The sequence below is a fragment of the Aedes albopictus genome, chromosome 1, assembly GCF_035046485.1.
Source record: "Aedes albopictus strain Foshan chromosome 1, AalbF5, whole genome shotgun sequence".
Taxonomy (NCBI): domain Eukaryota; kingdom Metazoa; phylum Arthropoda; class Insecta; order Diptera; family Culicidae; genus Aedes; species Aedes albopictus.
In genome coordinates this window covers 199,661,976-199,680,243 of record NC_085136.1, presented here as the reverse complement: position 1 = coordinate 199,680,243, position 18,268 = coordinate 199,661,976, and the positions used below count along the sequence as shown (strand labels likewise).

Genomic DNA, 18,268 nt, shown 5'->3' with positions numbered 1-18,268 from the left:
TAGGTGACACTGAGGTAAAAATCTGCTGTTGCTAATTTCTCGACTCAGTGTGGGGATATATACAGAGTGTTCGGTTCGTGAGTGCAAACTTTTTAAGGGATGTTAGAGGACCATAAACGCTTAAAAAATATTCTACACAGATGGTCAAATCTCAACCATTACGTAGTTATTGAACTTTCCATGTTTTTGATTATGTTTACCTTAGACTAGCTTTAACTTGGAAATAATCAAACTTATCGCAGTTTTCAACCCTAATTCGGAAGAATATTAAATTTTCTTTAAAATAATTTTTTTAAGCCCGTATCACAGACAAACATACGTAACACCTTGAACGATTTTCATGGAAATCCATCGCCCAGTTCACACTACCATCACTTGGTGGAAAAGTTGCACGAATCACTGTATTGTGCCATATCGTCAACAGAAGGCGCTAGTGTGAAACGTCAAACACATAGAAAAACGATGCGCGTGCCTCTGGTTGTGAAAGCCTCAACTACGAAAATTTAAAATGATCGTTAAAAGCGTGGTCGATGGAAATTTCGCAAGTGTTACGTCTGTTTGTCTGTGCCCGTATGTTTGGTCGAAAAAACTTTGTTTTCTAGACCAAAGAAGTTCAAAAGAAGCTGTTTTTTTGTGAATTATCGTTTTTTAGTGCGCGATTGCAACAAATCAACTCGGTGTGTTCAGAGCACTTATTTTGCATAAATCGAAGAAATAGTGCGCCAAAGACAACAACTGCAATCGTGCACTTTTATGAACATTTTCACACTTATGACAACTGAGTGAGCAGTCCAGTGGTGAACTAAATGCGCAATATTAATCAAATCAATATCACTTTCTGATCGTCAGAACTTGTCCTCTACCCGAAATGATCTCAAAAGCTTGGGCAGGTCTGATCTAGTGATTCCTTTGGGAAATCTTGCACCTTTAATTAGTTTTACATTTCTGAATGACCACCATGAAACAGATTTAATCTGCGGACCCCTAATTTATTGCATTAGAAAGTTCAAATTTACGAAAGAAACATTTGCCAGTGTTAAAATTAAAGTAAACAAATATTTTAAAAAAATCATTGTACTGAAAAAAACATATTACACATCGTTGCATCACCAAAACAGCTCTTTCACCAATTTAGCAGTGATGAACATAACTGAAACAGCTATAATAACCAAATACAAAACAATGAAAAATATACCAACAAAAGCAACAAATATTTCTGTCCCTTATTCCAACAACCTGTAGCTGAGAAAATTCGATTAAAACAGAACAATTCCTAAAGTTATGCAATATAACGATGGAACTGAACGCAAAAAAGCATCACATGCAAGCTTGCAGGAATAGGGTCAATGGGGAAACAACATAGCATATACCGCCAACATCAAAGACAATCACAGCAGACGTCGAGTTTCTTCTCACGAAACAAACTGATTCTGGTACTGCGCTAGTGATATGTAGTAACGACGTGGCGAAGGGAAAATACGTAATACGTGCACATCACGTTCGCCGTTTGTCAATGATATCCGTGGGATGATGTACATCCTGAGCCTGGTCAAATTGCAGAAAGACAGACTTTATTTCTAGTGTGAAGTGTTGTTTGCAGGCTGAAAACAAACACCAGCTAGGGACATTCTTGTTGCGAAGTTAAGCGCTTGTCGTTTTTCGAAAGAAGGATCGATTTTCTTTCAACATTTGGAGACTACACAATTTAAAGAATGGCTTTAAGTTTTGACTAGACAAATTTATTAGCAACTCAGTACAAGTTTTTTTTTTTTTTGAAATGATATTATCGACTAGGGAGAATAAATGCTAGTGCTGCTCCTAGTAGAGAGCAACCACCAAACAAAATAAACGTCAAATTGCAGTTTTCCTCCATTATTAGTCCTATCATGTTGGTTCCAACTACACTACCAAGTCGACCCATCATCAAGCTTAAACAAACTGCCATAGCTCGGACGCTAGTTGGAAATAGTGATACTGCTGCGCCATTCACTATGGAAATTGAAATTCCAGCAAATACCATGAAAGAACAAAACAGCACCAGAACACAATATGGTTCATTTATGAATACCAGAAGAACTCCAGATACACCGGAAATCAATAAATTTATAACCAAAATATATCCACGACTGAACTTCCGCAACATGGTTGAAATGGCCAGATACAGGAAGGTGTAGATAGATCCAAGGGCTATCACATATACAAATACGTCACTAGTGACGTGATCGTTACACACATCTTCCATATCGTGCAGTAGATCTTGTTCTGGTAACTCAACTCCTCGTAATACTTCGCATATTGTAGCAGAATCATTTCCATTTGACTTCGTCACACGGTTTACAATCTCTGGATACCATAAGCCCATTCCGGCTGAACTGAAATTTAAAAACAAAAAACATTTAGAAAAAAAACCTAATGACTGTTACCTCAAAACACGTACACCACAAACATTCCAAACTGCAACGCACAGCAGACCGAAAAATACAGCAAATTCGGACGTTTGAAGAGCGGAACTGTTTGGTTCCACATTTTTTTTTTTTTTTTTTTTCCCTCCCCTGTTGGGGAATTTAAGCCACTGCGTCCAATAAGCTGAACTTTTGTGGCATTTGGTTCCACATACTAGCCAAGATGGTGAGACAACCGTCCTGTTTCATACAATCGACCGTTTCGTTACACTCGGGTGTAAACCTTTTCACTGGAAAATCATCTTCGCCGACCCCGGGATGATTTTCCACGTACATATTCCGAAGAATTTCCAACGCTTTATCATCTCGGCCACGAGAGATGTAAAATTTGGGACTCTCCGGAAGGAACATCAACCAAACGGCCCCGATTGCTCCTGGCAACGAGTACAGAATAAAGAGGAGCCGCCATGGACGAAACTCGACCAGGTCCAAAATGTTGACTCGCCAGTCGAAAGAGAGCACTATCCAACCGAAAGCTGTAATGGGAGAAGAAAAAAGAGCATTGTTCGTGTATTTTGAACTTGAAAAATTAATGAATTGGTCATCGAACAATAAACTACATAAAAATACCATATCGAATTGTAGGCCACCAACGATGGATTGTTTTGATCATCAATTTTGGACTTTCCCATACCAAATATATCCGTTTTGCATAGTTTCAAAGAGCAGAACCTTTTAAAGCATCCATCATATTGGATTATCTGGACATCACTTTTGCTCTCCGGTTATCTCCTTTATATCAAATATATCCATCTTGCACAATGCTATCCATTTTGGCAATATTCAAGGCCTATAACTTTATAAAACAGTCTTGAATTTTGTCCTTTCCATTTTCATTTTTTTTATTGAAATTGTATACCAAAATGTTCCAAATTATATAAAAACTGCATGAAAACTGAGTTTTCCATAAAAGGCTCGGAGTTTTTGGCATTAGTAATTCTCGCTAAATAACGAATAAACCACTATCTCGCTAGCTTGTTACGATCGAAATCTTTTGTCTCCAAAAATATGTATGGTTGATTCAAAAGCCAATATGTTCAGCAATTGACATACACAATAACGTTATTTACATAAATATCCCAAAATAAAAACAAAAAGTTCAGAATTTTATTCAAGGATTCCTTTGAAAAGTTCACCGAGGATTTATCCTGGAATTCCTTTACGAATTGCTTCAAACATGTGCCTTCACAAATTGCTTCAGAAATTCCTCACGAGATCCTTTCTGAAATTCCTCAATGGGTTCCTTCGGAAATTTAGACACTCGTAACAAGCACTTGACATTACCGACATTACCGCGGTCTCAGAAAAAAAAACTTTCCATATAAAATCATCATGTTACACATTATTTCAGAAAATCTTCCACGTGTTCCTCCAGAAGTGTCGCTTCTCCCATTCTTCCATGGTTTTTCACAAATCATTCCTGAGATTATTTAACCCTCGTCGTGCTTCAGGGTCATTATTACCCCTAAACGTGCACTACCGCCACAGAGAACAGGCATTCAAGTCAAATCTGAATTTTGTATAAGGAATATTTCATCGGCAACACAAGTGGCAATAGAGTGGCGCTGCAGTCGGATAATATCCCCCATACTAATTTAATTCACCACGTGAAATGTTTCAACTCACCACTGACTGTGGCAACATGGTGTTTGGCGGCGTTAGTGTTGTCATCGTGTATAGGTTTGCAACCTTACTCAAGTGAAGATTTAAATCTTTACACAACTTTCTGAAAGCAATTTGTTTTAGTCTGGGTGTCTGTTCTCTGTGCTACGTCAGCAGGGTGAGCGTCAGCTTATGCACGAAGACGGTTAAGATATTCGCCCAGGCATTGCTTCAGAAATTCCTCTGGATATTCATTCAGAAATTACTCTAGGCATTCATTTGGAGAATCTGTTGAAGATTCTTATAGAAAATCTACCAACAAATTATTCAGAAATTCTTCCAAAAAAAAAGCTGATTTACTTCAGGGGATCCATTTGGGAGTTTACTGCAGGGATTCCTACAGAAACTCCCCTAGGGGGTTTTCGAGGGATTCTTTTGGAAAATATTACATAGCCTTTCATTATTAATTCGACTATTAATTTCTTCAGAAATATCTCCAGGTTTTTTCCACAGATTTCCTTACAAATTTCTACAGATTTTTCGATAATTCCTTCATGGACCCTTGCTTAAATCCATCCTGGGTTTCATTTAAAAAATCTTTCACTAGTTTCTGTAAAAATCTCCCAGGGATTCTTAAATAAATTCTTTTAAGGATTCATTGATTGATTTGTCTTTATTAAAAAGACTTTCAGCCCTTGGCTGGTTCGTCTCTCTTAAGGATTCATTTGGAAACTCCTCGTAGATTTACTTTAAGGACAAACTAATTAGAATCCCAAAATGGCTGCCACAATGCCAATGGTCGGCTTTGACACCTACTCACGGTTTTGAGCGCACAAATCTCTTTGTAAACAAAACCAGCACACCTGATCTTTTTATTTTAAGCTTATAACAAGTGAGCAAGTACAAAATAAACAAATACACTGTTATTTGAAGCTTGCTTCTTGAGATTTGCGCGTCTGAAATTCTCATGCACTGTTGAAGCGGGATTTCAAGACGTTTGTCCTTAAAACACCATCCAGGCAATCTTGAAGAAACTCAGTCAGAAATTCGTCCACAAAATCTTCCAGAGATTCATTTAGATTTAGAATGTCCCCCAGATATGTCTCCAAGAACACATTCAGAAAGTTTTGCACGGATTGTTTTCAAAAATGTTGCATGGATTCCCTTAGAAAATCTTGCATGCAGTTTCTTTTCATAGAGATTTCTCAAAAATGATCCACGGATTTTTTTTTTTAGAAATTGTTTCACGGATACATTAAGAATCATAAATTCAGCACCCCTTCATATTTTTCTCAGAAACATTCCTCAGACATTCTTGCAGAAATTTACACAGAGACTTCACCAGAAATTCCGCCGATCATTCCTCTATTCATGTATTATCTTCATAGAAATTTGCATATGGATTTTTCCAGGGAACCTCAACTAACTAGCTCTGTTTTTACCATGACAACACTAGAAATAATTTATCACACAATTTGTCAGTAATCTGCCGAAACATTAGAATGACCTTTTTATGGAATTTACTACAAATTTCGGAATTCAATCAGCTGAGTACACGCCAAGATAGCATAAGGTATTTATCAAAAATATCAGGAATATATTACAATTGTCGGTGAGGAAGTCATAAAAAACAGCTTGAAAGAAGGAAAAGTCTAGCGAATGGGCAGTTTGCATGCATCCGCCAAAAATGTTGTTATTGCTAAGGGATCTGCGTAAAAAATATCGCCAGAGAATCACCCAATATACTCCGCTCGTCGTAATCAGCGACTATGCGAGCGATATATATATAAAAAAAACATTAAGTCATAAAAGGAAGTATGAGATTGAAGTAAATATACAGTGAGCCCACACCGATGAATCACCTTAATTTTGTACACTATTTATGAATCACCATGTTGATCAAATGAGCGATCCATAAACTGTGGTCATTCATTCATTTATTTAGTTAACATCAAATTCATGATAATACTGAATCAACAATTTGCCGCCATAATACTCGATTTGCAGCTGCAGCTCTCCAACGTCGGTCACGCCCAACACTCGCCAGATCACGCTCCACCTGGTCCGCCCATCGTGCTCTCTGCGCTCCACGCCTTCTTGTACCAACCGGATGGTTAGCAAACACCAACTTTGCAGGGTTGTTGTCCGGCATTCTTGCAACATGCCCTGCCCACCGTATCCTTCCGGCTTTGGCTACCTTCTGGATGCTGGGTTCGCCATAAAGTGCAGCGAGCTCGTGGTTCATCCTTCTCCGCCACACACCGTTCTCCTGCACGCCGCCGAAGATCGTCCTTAGCACCCGTCGCTCGAAAACTCCGAGTGCTTGCATATCCTCCTCGAGCATCGTCCACGTCTCGTGCCCATAAAGAACCACCGGTCTTATTAACGTCTTGTACATGGTACATTTGGTGCGGGGGTGAATCTTTTTTGACCGCAGTTTCTTCTGGAGCCCATAATAGGCACGACTTCCACTGATGATGCGCCTTCGTATTTCACGGCTCACGTTATTGTCAGCCGTTAGCAAGGAACCGAGGTAGACGAATTCTTCTACCACCTCGAAAGTATCCCCGTCTATCGTAACATTGCTGCCAAGGCTTGTCCTGTCTCGCTCAGTCCCACCTACCAGCATGTACTTTGTCTTAGCCGCATTCACCACCAGTCCGACCTTTGCTGCTTCACGTTTCAGGCGGGTGTACTGTTCTGCCACCGTTCCAAATGTCCTAGCAATAATATCCATGTCATCCGCAAAACATACAAATTGGCTGGATTTCGTGAAGATCGTACCCCGGCTGTTGAGCCCGGCTCGTCGCATAACACCTTCCAGGGCGATGTTGAATAGTAGGCAGGAAAGTCCATCACCTTGTCGTAGTCCCCGTCGAGATTCAAATGAACTGGATAGTTCACCCGAAATCCTTACGCTGTTCTGCACACCGTCCATCGTTGCTCTTATCAGTCTAGTCAGCTTCCCGGGAAAGCTGTTCTCGTCCATAATTTTCCATAGCTCTGTGCGGTCGATACTGTCGTATGCCGCTTTGAAGTCGATGAACAGGTGATGCGTTGGGACCTGGTATTCACGGCATTTCTGGAGGATTTGCCGTACGGTGAAGATCTGGTCCGTTGTCGACCGGCCGTCGATGAAACCGGCTTGGTAACTTCCCACGAACTCATTTACTTTAGGTGAAAGACGACGGAAGATGATCTGGGATAGCACTTTGTAGGCGGCATTCAAAATGGTGATCGCTCGAAAGTTCTCACACATTAACTTGTCGCCTTTCTTGTGGATGGGACAGATTATCCCTTCCTTCCACTCCTCCGGTAGCTGTTCGGTTTCCCAGATCTTGACTACTAACTGGTGCAGACAGGTGGCCAACTTTTCCGGGCCCATCTTGATGAGTTCCGCTGCGATACCGTCCTTACCAGCCGCTTTGTTGTTTTTGAGCTGGTGGATGGCATCCTTAACTTCCCTCAGCGTGGGAGTTGGTTCGTTCCCGTCCTCTGCTGCACAAACATAGTCATTTCCTCCGCTGCCTTTGTCCTCCGTGCCTACATTCTCTTCGCCATTCAGGTGCTCGTCGAAGTGCTGCTTCCACCCTTCGATCACCTCACGTTTGTCCGTCAGGAGGCTCCCTTCCTTATCCCTGCATATTTCGGCTTGCGGCACGTAGCCTTTGCGGGATGCGTTGAGCTTCTGGTAAAACTTGCGTGTTTCCTGTGAACGGCACAGCAGTTCCATTTCCTCGCACTCCGCTTCTTCCAGACGGCGCTTTTTCTCCCGGAAGAGACGGGTCTGCTGCTTCCGCTTCTGTCTGTATCGCTCCACATTCTGTCGGGTTCCATGCTGCAACATTACCGCCCGCGCTGCATCCTTCTCCTCCAGAACCGCTCTGCACTCCTCGTCGAACCAATCGTTTCGTCGACTCCGTTCTACGTACCCGATAGTGCTCTCAGCTGCGTTGTTGATGGCTGCTTTGATTGTACTCCAGCAGTCCTATAGAGGGGCCACATCGAGCACACCCTCGTCCGGCAACGCTGCCTCGAGATTCTGCGCGTATGCGGTGGCGACATTCGGTTGCTTCAGTCGCTCTAGATCGTACCGGGGCGGCCGCCGGTAATGTACGTTGTTAATAACGGAGAGTTTTGGGCGCAGTTTAACCATCACCAGGTAGTGATCGGAGTCGATATTAGCGCCACGATAGGTCCTGACGTCGATAATGTCGGAAAGTGCCGTCCATCAATCAGAACGTGGTCGATTTGCGATTCCGTTTGTTGTGGTGATCTCCAGGTGTAACGATACGGGAGGCTGTGCTGGAAGAAGGTGCTACGAATGGCCATGTTCTTGGAGGCGGCGAAATCGATGAGGCGTAGGCCATTTTCGTTCGTCAGCTGGTGGGCGCTGAACTTTCCAATCGTCGGTCTGAATTCCTCCTCCTGGCCTACCTGAGCGTTTAGATCCCCTATGATGATCTTGACGTCGTGGTTTGGGCAGCGGTCGTACTCGCGTTCGAGCTGCGCGTAAAATGCGTCTTTGTCATCATCAGTGCTTCCGGAGTGAGGGCTGTGCACGTTTATTATGCTAATGTTGAAGAATCGGCCCTTGATCCTCAACCTGCACATTCTTTCGTCGATCGGCCACCAACCGATCACGCGCCTCTGCATGTCGCCCATCACTATAAAAGCTGTTCCCAGCTCACGTGTGTTGCCGCAACTCTGGTAGATGGTATGATTACCTCTAAACGTTCGCACCATAGATCCTGTCCAACACACCTCCTGCAGCGCTACGATTCCGAACCCGCGGTCCTTCAGTATATCGGCGAGTATGCGGGTGCTCCTGATGAAGTTGAGAGATCTGCAGTTCCACGTACCGAGCTTCCAATCGCAAGTCCCTTTTCGTCGCTGTGGTCGTCGCCATTGGTATCGGTTCGCATTCTTCTCTTGTTGATTTTCCGGTGCTAGTCTTTTTTACGGCTGGCTCGCAGGGCCTGACACCAACCCACTAACCCAGGGAGCTGGGCTTACCTTCCCGGAAGCTACGGGTTCTGCATTGGCATTTCCTCCAACTACAGTGCTAAATAGCTAGGCTCGAGCGCCAGTCTTCGCCGGGGGTGGTGTTTTTATTGGGCGCCCAGGAGATAATATTTTACCTGAGCTTCCACCCCCCTGTGGTCATTTTTGTCGAATCATAAATTGTGGGGTCACTGTATAAAACTATAAAAGTAAGTGCCATGAGGTATGCTTTGGTGCTATTATGGTGCTCCAGAAAACAATTTATTGATATGAAGTGCTCCGCGTGTCAAAAGGCTGAAAACCTCTGCATTATAAGTCATCATAATACAAATAGCAAGTTTTAAACTGATTGGATATTAAAAACTTTACCATACAAAAATGTACATTAAATCAAGGTAAAATGTATATAATAAGGTAAATGTACTTGTATACCTATTTTGAATTGTTCCAGAGCCTGTAGCTTTGATGAACTTATAGCTCCATGAAACAGCCAGTATCTTGAATTTTGGGTCTCCATATTGGTTTTTAGGCCGCCATCTTGGATTTTCTGGTCATCACTTTTGGGCTCCGAACACCAGTCCATACTGAATATATCAATTTGCATGTTCTCTGAGACGTCAACCACATTAAACATATTAAATTTTTGACGCTATCTTGGATTTTCTGGTCATCACTTTTGGACTCCGAATACCAGTCCATACTGAATATATCAATTTGCATGTTCTCTGAGACGTCAACCACATTAAACATATTAAATTTTTGACGCTATCTTGGATTTTGGGTATCTTGAAATTTAGACCGCCATCGTTGATTTTCTGAGCTCCCTGGTTAAACATTACTAAATAAACCTACATATGTAATTTAAAATACAGTAGAGACGCCCAGCACATTTCGCCTACCCTTTTTTAATTATTATTATACAGACAAACAAGTGTTCTGTGGCTATGACGCAAAACAGTGAAAACGTACAACAACAACAACAACAACAACAACAACAACAACAACAGGGCCGCACGGTGTCAAAATTTCGATTATTATCGAAGTTTCATGTACCTCGGATTTTTCTTCATAAAATGACAGAATTTTGGCTAAATAGTATGAATGGAAAATTTGAAAATATTTCATCGGGGAAATTTTGATTTAGCTAAGTTTTTGGCTATTTTCCATAGTAAAATCCAATAAATACTATTTTAGCCTAAAATACGTCCCATACAAAATGTATGGAAAAATTTTCGCCGATGAAATATTTTCTAGTCTTCCGATTATGAATATATAGCCCAAATGCTATTCATTTTTGAAGAAAAATACGAGGTACATGAAAGTTCGATAATAATCAAGATTTTGACACCGTGGGCCGTGTACAGAAAAGGCGTAAAGGGAGGAGTTTTGGTCATTTTCGGTAAAAGGCGGAGGGGCGCCTAGTATATGAAACTGGGGTAAAGGAGGGGGTTTAACAACCAAACCCCCTCTCTCCCTTGTGCACGGGTTTGTCATACAAACATATGTTTGTTGCAATGCGTTATTGAAACGTACTTACTTCCAGTGAAGACATAAGATAAACCCACGGCCACGCTGGCAAACGATATCACCACAGTCCGTTTTTCTGTTTTGGTAAATTCTCCCAAGTAAGCATAAATCGTCGCAGAAGGTGCGGAGATGCTGTTAATGAAATGAATGAAAGAAATTGAAAAGTTAGACATCGTTTCATAGCTATCAAATTTGAATCAGAACATATGCCTTAATTTTCCATTAAACTTTGCAAATGGTTCTTACCTCATTCCGACTAGCAGCCGCATCACCGCAATGGTAGTGAAATTAACGGCCATGCTCGACACCAGCGAGCACAGGGTAGTGATTACCAGCGAAAGCACGATCACATTCTTTCGCCCTTTGGTGTCGGCCACATAACCCCACAAGTGCGACGTCAAGATGATACCTGTTGATGTGGGCGCCGCGGCCAGGGTGGGTGAAGCGATGATATCGGAAAACAGGAAAAACAGAAAAGAATTTATTATAGTTGTTTTCTACACACTTCTCTCTCTCGAGTCATTCAGCTTCCCGGGTAAGATGAGCTTTAGTGCACTACACCACCGCACTGGGCTGGCTAGTGTGGAAGGTTGCACCTCCAACGGTTTATAGATAAAGCACAATGCAAACAGTGAAAACAAATGCCCCGTAAAATCAACTTGATTAGGGGTAGCCACCTGGACAGTAAAGCTCTATTCATCATTCTGTAGAATGTTGAACAGCTGATGTGACCGTCAACGCGGAAACGATTATAAAAAACTCATCGCAAAATAAGTTATTTCTACAAAAACAGCAATGTGCAATTAAACTAAAATATTATACGTATACGCTTCACACGAAATTGACCAACGGAGAGCAATGCATAATAAGTTGTTCAACTTCTGAGCTGCTTCTAATGTTAGTATCCACTTAGTATTCTTAGTACTTTTAGCATTCAAAATCTCGCTTTCTGTACTCAACATTAGGGTGGTGCTGGCGGTGCAGGCCAACCAGGCGACGGACGGAAGATAAATGCTATACCTATAACTGGTTTGGAAGAATCTTGAGAATTGGCGATTTCTGAAAATAATGAAGATTGAAATACGTACAGTATCTATCAATGTACAAAATTTCAAGTCAATTGGTGTGAAATTGGCTGAGTTTATAGCAGTGTTGCAAAAATTCAATTCATTCATTTGAACACTAACCAACCAATCTGTTCAGTCATCTTTCCTTCTAGTTATGTTCAAAACAATTTCATTCAATCAGAGCACCTATCAAATGAGAAGCGAATCCTTGTCAATTGAATAAATTGTCACTCGAATGAGTAGCTTAACTCGAAACACGAAAAACCCCGCAAAATTCCGCCAGACTGAAAAAATGTCGAATGTCGGGTCAAAGTCGGGTCAATTTTTATCGAATGTTGGGCCACTGTTGGACCAACATTGATCAACTATTGGGTCTAAGTTGGGTTTGGTGGCCAAAATAAAAATAGGTGAATGATAGGTTGATGTCGGGTTTGACGTCATCAACGATGGTAAAAGCTTTGAACCTACAACACCACTCATTTATGCTTCCTAGCTGGGGCTCAATTGAATGATATGTGCCTTGACTGAGGCTGGAGCTGATGTCAATTGAATGATCAGAGGCTATTCAATTGATATTCCGATAGTAAATGGAAAAATGAGTGGTTACCATTCTCAATTTCAGCTTTAAATGTCGGTTGATACTGACACTTCGCACCACTGGTTTATAGCAACAAGTGCCCAAAATTGGTTCACCAGTCTAAGACCCACCTCTTTGCTGTGCCGTTCAAAAGAAACACAGAAATTATACCAGAAGGTCAACGCATCCTGCCTTAAGGCTTCGTATTGCGAGCTGAAATGAGCAGGGATAAGGACGAGAGTAAATTGACGGACGCACGTGAGGTGATTGAAAGCTGGAAGTAGCATTACAACGAACACCTGAATGGGTTGGGAAGCGCAATGAGGTAAACCAATCCTATCTATTCTATCTAGCAGCTCAACAACATTTAGTCAGCAGGTTAGGATGGTGTCGAAGATGAACTTATCAAGATGGGCCTGGAAAACTTCCGTCCACTATCGACCAAAGTAAATGAACTTGTGGGTAGTTATCAAGCCGACTTTGTCGACGGCCGCTCGACAACGGACTAGGTCTTCACCGGAAAATCGTCATAGAATTGCCGCCAATACCAGGTCCCAACGCACCACCTGTTGATAAATTTCAATGGCGTACGACAGTACGCCCATGCCTGCTGTACAACATCGCCCTGGAAGATGTTATACGACGAGCCGGGCTCAACAGCCGGGGCACGATTTTCATGAAACCCGGCAAACCTGAGCGTCTGTTCTCCAGGAGGAGCGGCTCACATCAGCGTCTGATTTCCATGTTAGGGGCGGCTGATCTACGTCCGAGTGCCAGCAAAGGACTCTAAGCTCAACTGTGCACTATGGTCCTCCGGAAAGTAGGGGGTTGGTGTCAGGCCCTACGAGCCAGCCGTAAAAAACCATTGTTACGGAAAATCAGCAACAGAATAATACGAACCGAGACCAACGACAACGACCCCAGCGAACAAAAAGGACTTGCGATTGGAAACTCGGTACGTGGAACTGCCGATCGCTCAACTTCATTGGGAGCACCCGCATACTCGCCAATTTACTGAAGGACCGCGGGTTCGGCATCGTAGCGCTGCAGGAGGTGTGTTGGACAGGATCCATGGTGCGAACGTTTAGAGGTAATCGTACCTCTACCAGAGCTGCGGCAACACACGCAAGCTGGGAACAACTTTTATCGTGATGGGTGATATCCAGAGGCGCGTGATCGGTTGGTGGCCGACCGACGAAAGAATGTGCCGGTTGAGGATTAAGGGCCGATCTTTCAACTTCAGCATAATAAACGTGTACAGCCCACACTCCGGAAGCACTGATGATGACAAGGACGCATTTTACGCGCAGCTCGAACGCGAGTGCTATCGCTGCCCAAGCCACGACGTCAAGATCATCATAAGAGATTTAAACGCTCAGGTAGGCCAGGAGGAGGAATTCAGACCGACGATTGGTAAGTTCAGCGCCCACCAGCAGACGGACGAAAACGGCCTACGACTTATTGATTACGCCGCCTCCAAAAATATGGCCTTAGGTAGCACCTTTTTCAAACATAGCCTCCTTATCGTTACACCTGGAGATCACCACAGCAGACGGAATCTCTAATCGACCACGTTCTGATTGACGAACGGCACTTCTCCGACATTATCGACGTCAGGACCTATCGTGGCGCCAACATCGACTCCATCCACTATCTGGTGATGGTCAAACTGCGCCCAAAACTCTCCGTTATCAACAATGTACGGTACCGGCGACCGCCATGGTACCATCTAGAGCGACTGAAACAACCGGATGTCGCCTCAGCATACGCGCAGAATCTCGAGGCCGCGTTGCCAGACGAGGGTGAGCTCGATGAGGCCCCTCTAGAGGACTGCTGAAGTACAGTAAAAGCAACCATCAACGACGCAGTCGAGAGCACCATCGGATACGTGGAACGAAATCGACGGAACGAATGGTTCGACGAAGAGAGCAGAACGGTTTTGGCGGAGAAGAACGCAGCGAGGGCGGTAATGCTGCAGCAAGGGACCCGACAGAACGTGGAGCATTACAAACAGAAGCGGAAACAGCAGACCCGCCTCTTTCGGGAGAAAAAGCGCCACCTGGAAGAAGCGGAGTGTGAAGAAATGGAACTGCTGTGCCGTTCCCAAGAAACACGGAAGGTCTGTCAGAAGCTTAACGCATCACGCAACGGCTTCATGCCGCGAGTCGAAACATGCAGGGATAAAGACGGAGGCCTCTTGACGGACGGACGTGAGGTGATCGAAAGGTGGAAACAGCACTTCGATCAGCACCTGAACGGCGTGGAGAACGTAGGCACGGGAGCCCACGGAAACGGAGGAAACGACGACGCCAGTGCAGCGGAAGACGGAAATGAACCAACTCCCAAGGATGGGAACACTCACTTGCAAAGATTTACACTCACTTGCTGTTTTCTCAGCTCAAAAGCGTGCAATCAAAAAACGATGTATGGACGACTTCTGCCTTGTGGTTTTGTCTAAAAGTTTGCCGAATAGGGTAAGGGTCGCACACGCATAAAGAAGTCGTGAGAGATCTGCGAAGGCAACTCTCCACGAGGTGAATGTAAATTACACTCACCTCGTGGAGAGTCGCTTTCACAGCTCTATCGCGACTTTAGTATGCGTTTGCGACTCTTACTCGTTTCGGAAAACTTTTAGACAAAGCCACAAGGCAAAAGTCGTCCATACATCGTTTTTTGATTACACGCTTCTGAGCTGAGAAAACAGCAAGTGAGTGTAACTCTTTGCAAGTGAGTGTTCCCATCCTTGCCAACTCCAGGTTCAAATTTGACTGAGTTATAGCGGAAAACAGGTTACGTACAAAAGGCTGAAACACGAAAGGCTGAAATAACAAAAGGCTGAATTACGAAAGGCTGAATCACAAAAGGCTGAAAATGTCAAAAGGCTGAAATAATGATTCGACTAGTTTTCAAACGGCGAGCCTAAAGGCAACACTAACATCACAGACAAACAGACATAACACTCTAATTATTCATATCGTACACTGATTTAATGATCTTTCTGAAAATTCACTAGTTGGCCGACCACTCAACCCTGACGCTTGCATTGATTTTGCTTGAGTTTGACATTTGACGCACACTACCATTGGTTGATGGCTCATTGGACGAATATGCTGCCGTTATTATGTTCGAAATCGGAAAGCGTTAGGACTGTTTTTCGCCCTAAAGTATGCATTATTGATCGCCTACATAACTATGACAGTATTTCTTCAAAGAATAGCATATATTTAAAAGAAGGAAAAACCTCTGATCACATTGTTGGCAGCTGTAATGGCAGCCAATCTCCATAACAGCATGACTCGAAAGAATAGCTCATGCTCAAAGAAGGAAAAATTCCCAATTGAAATACCATCAGTCATTTTTGTGTTAGTTGGTATGCATCATTAGCCTCTTCACTAAGCACATTCTATGACTAGGACTCATATATGTAGCCGATCTGGTTAGCGAACGGGTAGTCATTCTGAGGGTGACGGGTTCGATTCTCCCTCGGGCCAGAAACTTTTTGTAATGGAAAATTCCTTGACATCCGCGGGCATAAAGTATCTTCCTGCCTGTCACACGATATACAAATGCAAAGTGGTTATTGGCAGAGACGGCTCTCAATTAATGACTGTTGAAATGCGTATAGAAGCTGAAAGCAGGCGTTGTCTCAATTGGGCGTTACGCCAGAAAAAAAGAAGAAGTACTATAACTTATTTCCTGCATTTTTTGCAATTTCAGCCTTTTCTGCATTCAGCCTTTTGAAATTCAGCCTTATGTTACTTTCAGCCTTTCGTGTTCAGCCTATTGTGCATTTTGAAATTCAGCCTTATGTTATCCCTAATGTGTTGAAGATAGGGTTTTAAGAAGACTATGAATCACGAGCTGCATCAGCTGTTGAGAGAATCAACCATCGTCCACACCGCGAAAATCGGGAGGCTAAAGAGGGCGTCTCACGTCATCCGGATGTCGGTTAGCAACCCGATAAAATTAATCCTCGAGAGTCATCCAACGGTACAAGAAAACGAGGTGCGCAGCGAGCTAGGTGGGCGATAAGCGGAGGGCAATTCGCTGACCCTTGGAGACGACTTACGTACAGCAGGGGACACTCAGGCCCTAGTCGTACCGGAAGGAAAGCAAGAGACTGCATACACTTTAGTGCAAATCCATCAGTAAATCAGGACCAACTTATATGAGGTCTCAAATTCGATACGACCCAATATAATTTTGTGATCAAGATTTCCTTGATTCCACTGGATCAGGGCGCAAAATATTGGTGAAAATCTGGACGAACATTATTAACGCACTAATTTTTCAAAACAAAAATGAATGACAATGTCGAAATGGCTATTCATCTACTCATTCATTTGTCATTCTTTTGAATATGATTTTTAGGTCCCACTTAAGTCAGACTCACCTGCAAAACTTACACCAGTTAGGACACCTTTGTCCGTTGCTGAGAGGTTCAAATCGCAATGCGATGCCGGAATCAGTATAGATATTCCCATAGTTTCGTTGATTACGGCCAACATGATCAATGCTGACACCAAAAACACTTGCCACCCAGTTCGACCGAAACCTGTAATGAAATATATGTGGTGACTTAGGCCTCGTTCATAAACTACGTAGATAATATGAATATGTACTATCAAGCAAGTATTTGTGAAACATGTACTGAAAGGACTTTCTTGTCAACGAAATTATAATAAGATATTGCGTAGTTTTTTGTTAAACAATATGTAAAAATTAAAATATGAAAAGCTTGAAGTGTTCCAAGGCGGGAAAAATAATTACATTTTTTTTTTTTTGCAAAAGCAAGAACATTGTGATAATGAATTCCGTCAAGAGTTAAACTATTAAAACTGAATTGCAGCACCCGTATTGTTTAATGATGTGGGAAATGTGGGTCTGATAGTGATCAACTTCACCCTGATGATCTACTTCACCCCATATTACGGTACATACTAATCAGTGATCACTCACCTACAATATCGATTGCCTCGTCAAAGGTGTGACTTTTCGGTTCTTCATCTTTTGCTTGACCTAATTTTCCATTTGAAGTGGCTGGGTCGATATAAAATATCCTTCCCCCTGCTATGCTATCCACAGCAAGAACCATTATATTACACTTTTATTCTAAGAACTAACTAACTAACTTAGTCTTCCATTTAGCGCCACTATTCAGAAGCAACTAAAACCTTTTCCCAGTCTGCTGAATGGTTTCAACTATCTTTAATTAAGCTAACCTAGCGACCAGCTGCATCCACCCGGGTACGCGGCGTATGCTGATAAGATCCTTAAATCCCATCCAAACAGAGCATTGTTGTTTTCCGTTGCACATTTCAGATGACATCTGTAGATCGTTGGGGGTATTAGGGAAGTAGCGACTAGGCGTAGTGAAAGATAGACGTTGAATCATTAGTATGCTACTAAACCACTAATAGTTACTAACACCTGATAAGAAAATGGATGACAAATCTGAAAAGAGTCGTAGTAGAGCATTTCCTGAGAATAGCCTTAAATGCTGGTATGTTTAGTTCGGTAGACTGAAACCGTTATATGTTTCATATATGGTAAAATATTTTTTAAGAAGTTCTAGATTTTTTTACTTGTTTGATCTATTGATCTGGGTTAACCTTCGCGGATTACATATTGTTTGATATTCTTCTTCCCTTTTCTAACATAGATAACTGTTTGTTTAGAGCTATACGAAAATATTAAAGGTGAACCTGCTAACATTTTATGTATCTAAAATGTTTGGTCATTTTTATAATACGCTGTTCTTTCGAGTTGTCCTATTGCATAGTTTACAGGCGGCATCATTAGTTTTCCTTCCTTTAAAAATTAGCTGCATATAAAATATTTTGGCTCAATACCCAACGATTAATAAGCCCATTTTCTTGCTCTCAATTAGGATTGTTGTAGAATTGAGGATACAGAGCTTCGGCAAAGTTGATTGGCATAACCTGGGCCATGTTTTGACTATTCGAGCTTTCGGATCAATATCCCTAACAGTGAGATACAAAACTTATTTTTACACTTTCGACAGTTGA

At 42.5% G+C, this 18,268-nt stretch overlaps 2 protein-coding genes across 3 annotated transcripts in view; one reads left to right on the top strand and one right to left on the bottom strand.

The window, feature by feature from the left end:
- LOC109432151 (neuropeptide F) overlaps positions 1–18,268 on the top strand; it is a 118,252-nt gene that overhangs the window by 68,520 nt on the left and 31,464 nt on the right. The gene's annotated exons all lie outside the window — the stretch shown is intronic.
- Positions 1,718–17,799, bottom strand: LOC109423458 (synaptic vesicle glycoprotein 2B). Its single transcript, XM_029866938.2, has 7 exons — positions 17,199–17,799; positions 16,633–16,794; positions 10,842–11,004; positions 10,606–10,727; positions 2,616–2,938; positions 2,438–2,526; positions 1,718–2,372 (listed from the first exon to the last, which is right to left on the bottom strand). Exons 1-7 carry the CDS (start codon positions 17,332–17,334, stop codon positions 1,784–1,786), a joined length of 1,584 nt encoding a protein of 527 aa, XP_029722798.2. The 5' UTR covers positions 17,335–17,799; the 3' UTR covers positions 1,718–1,783.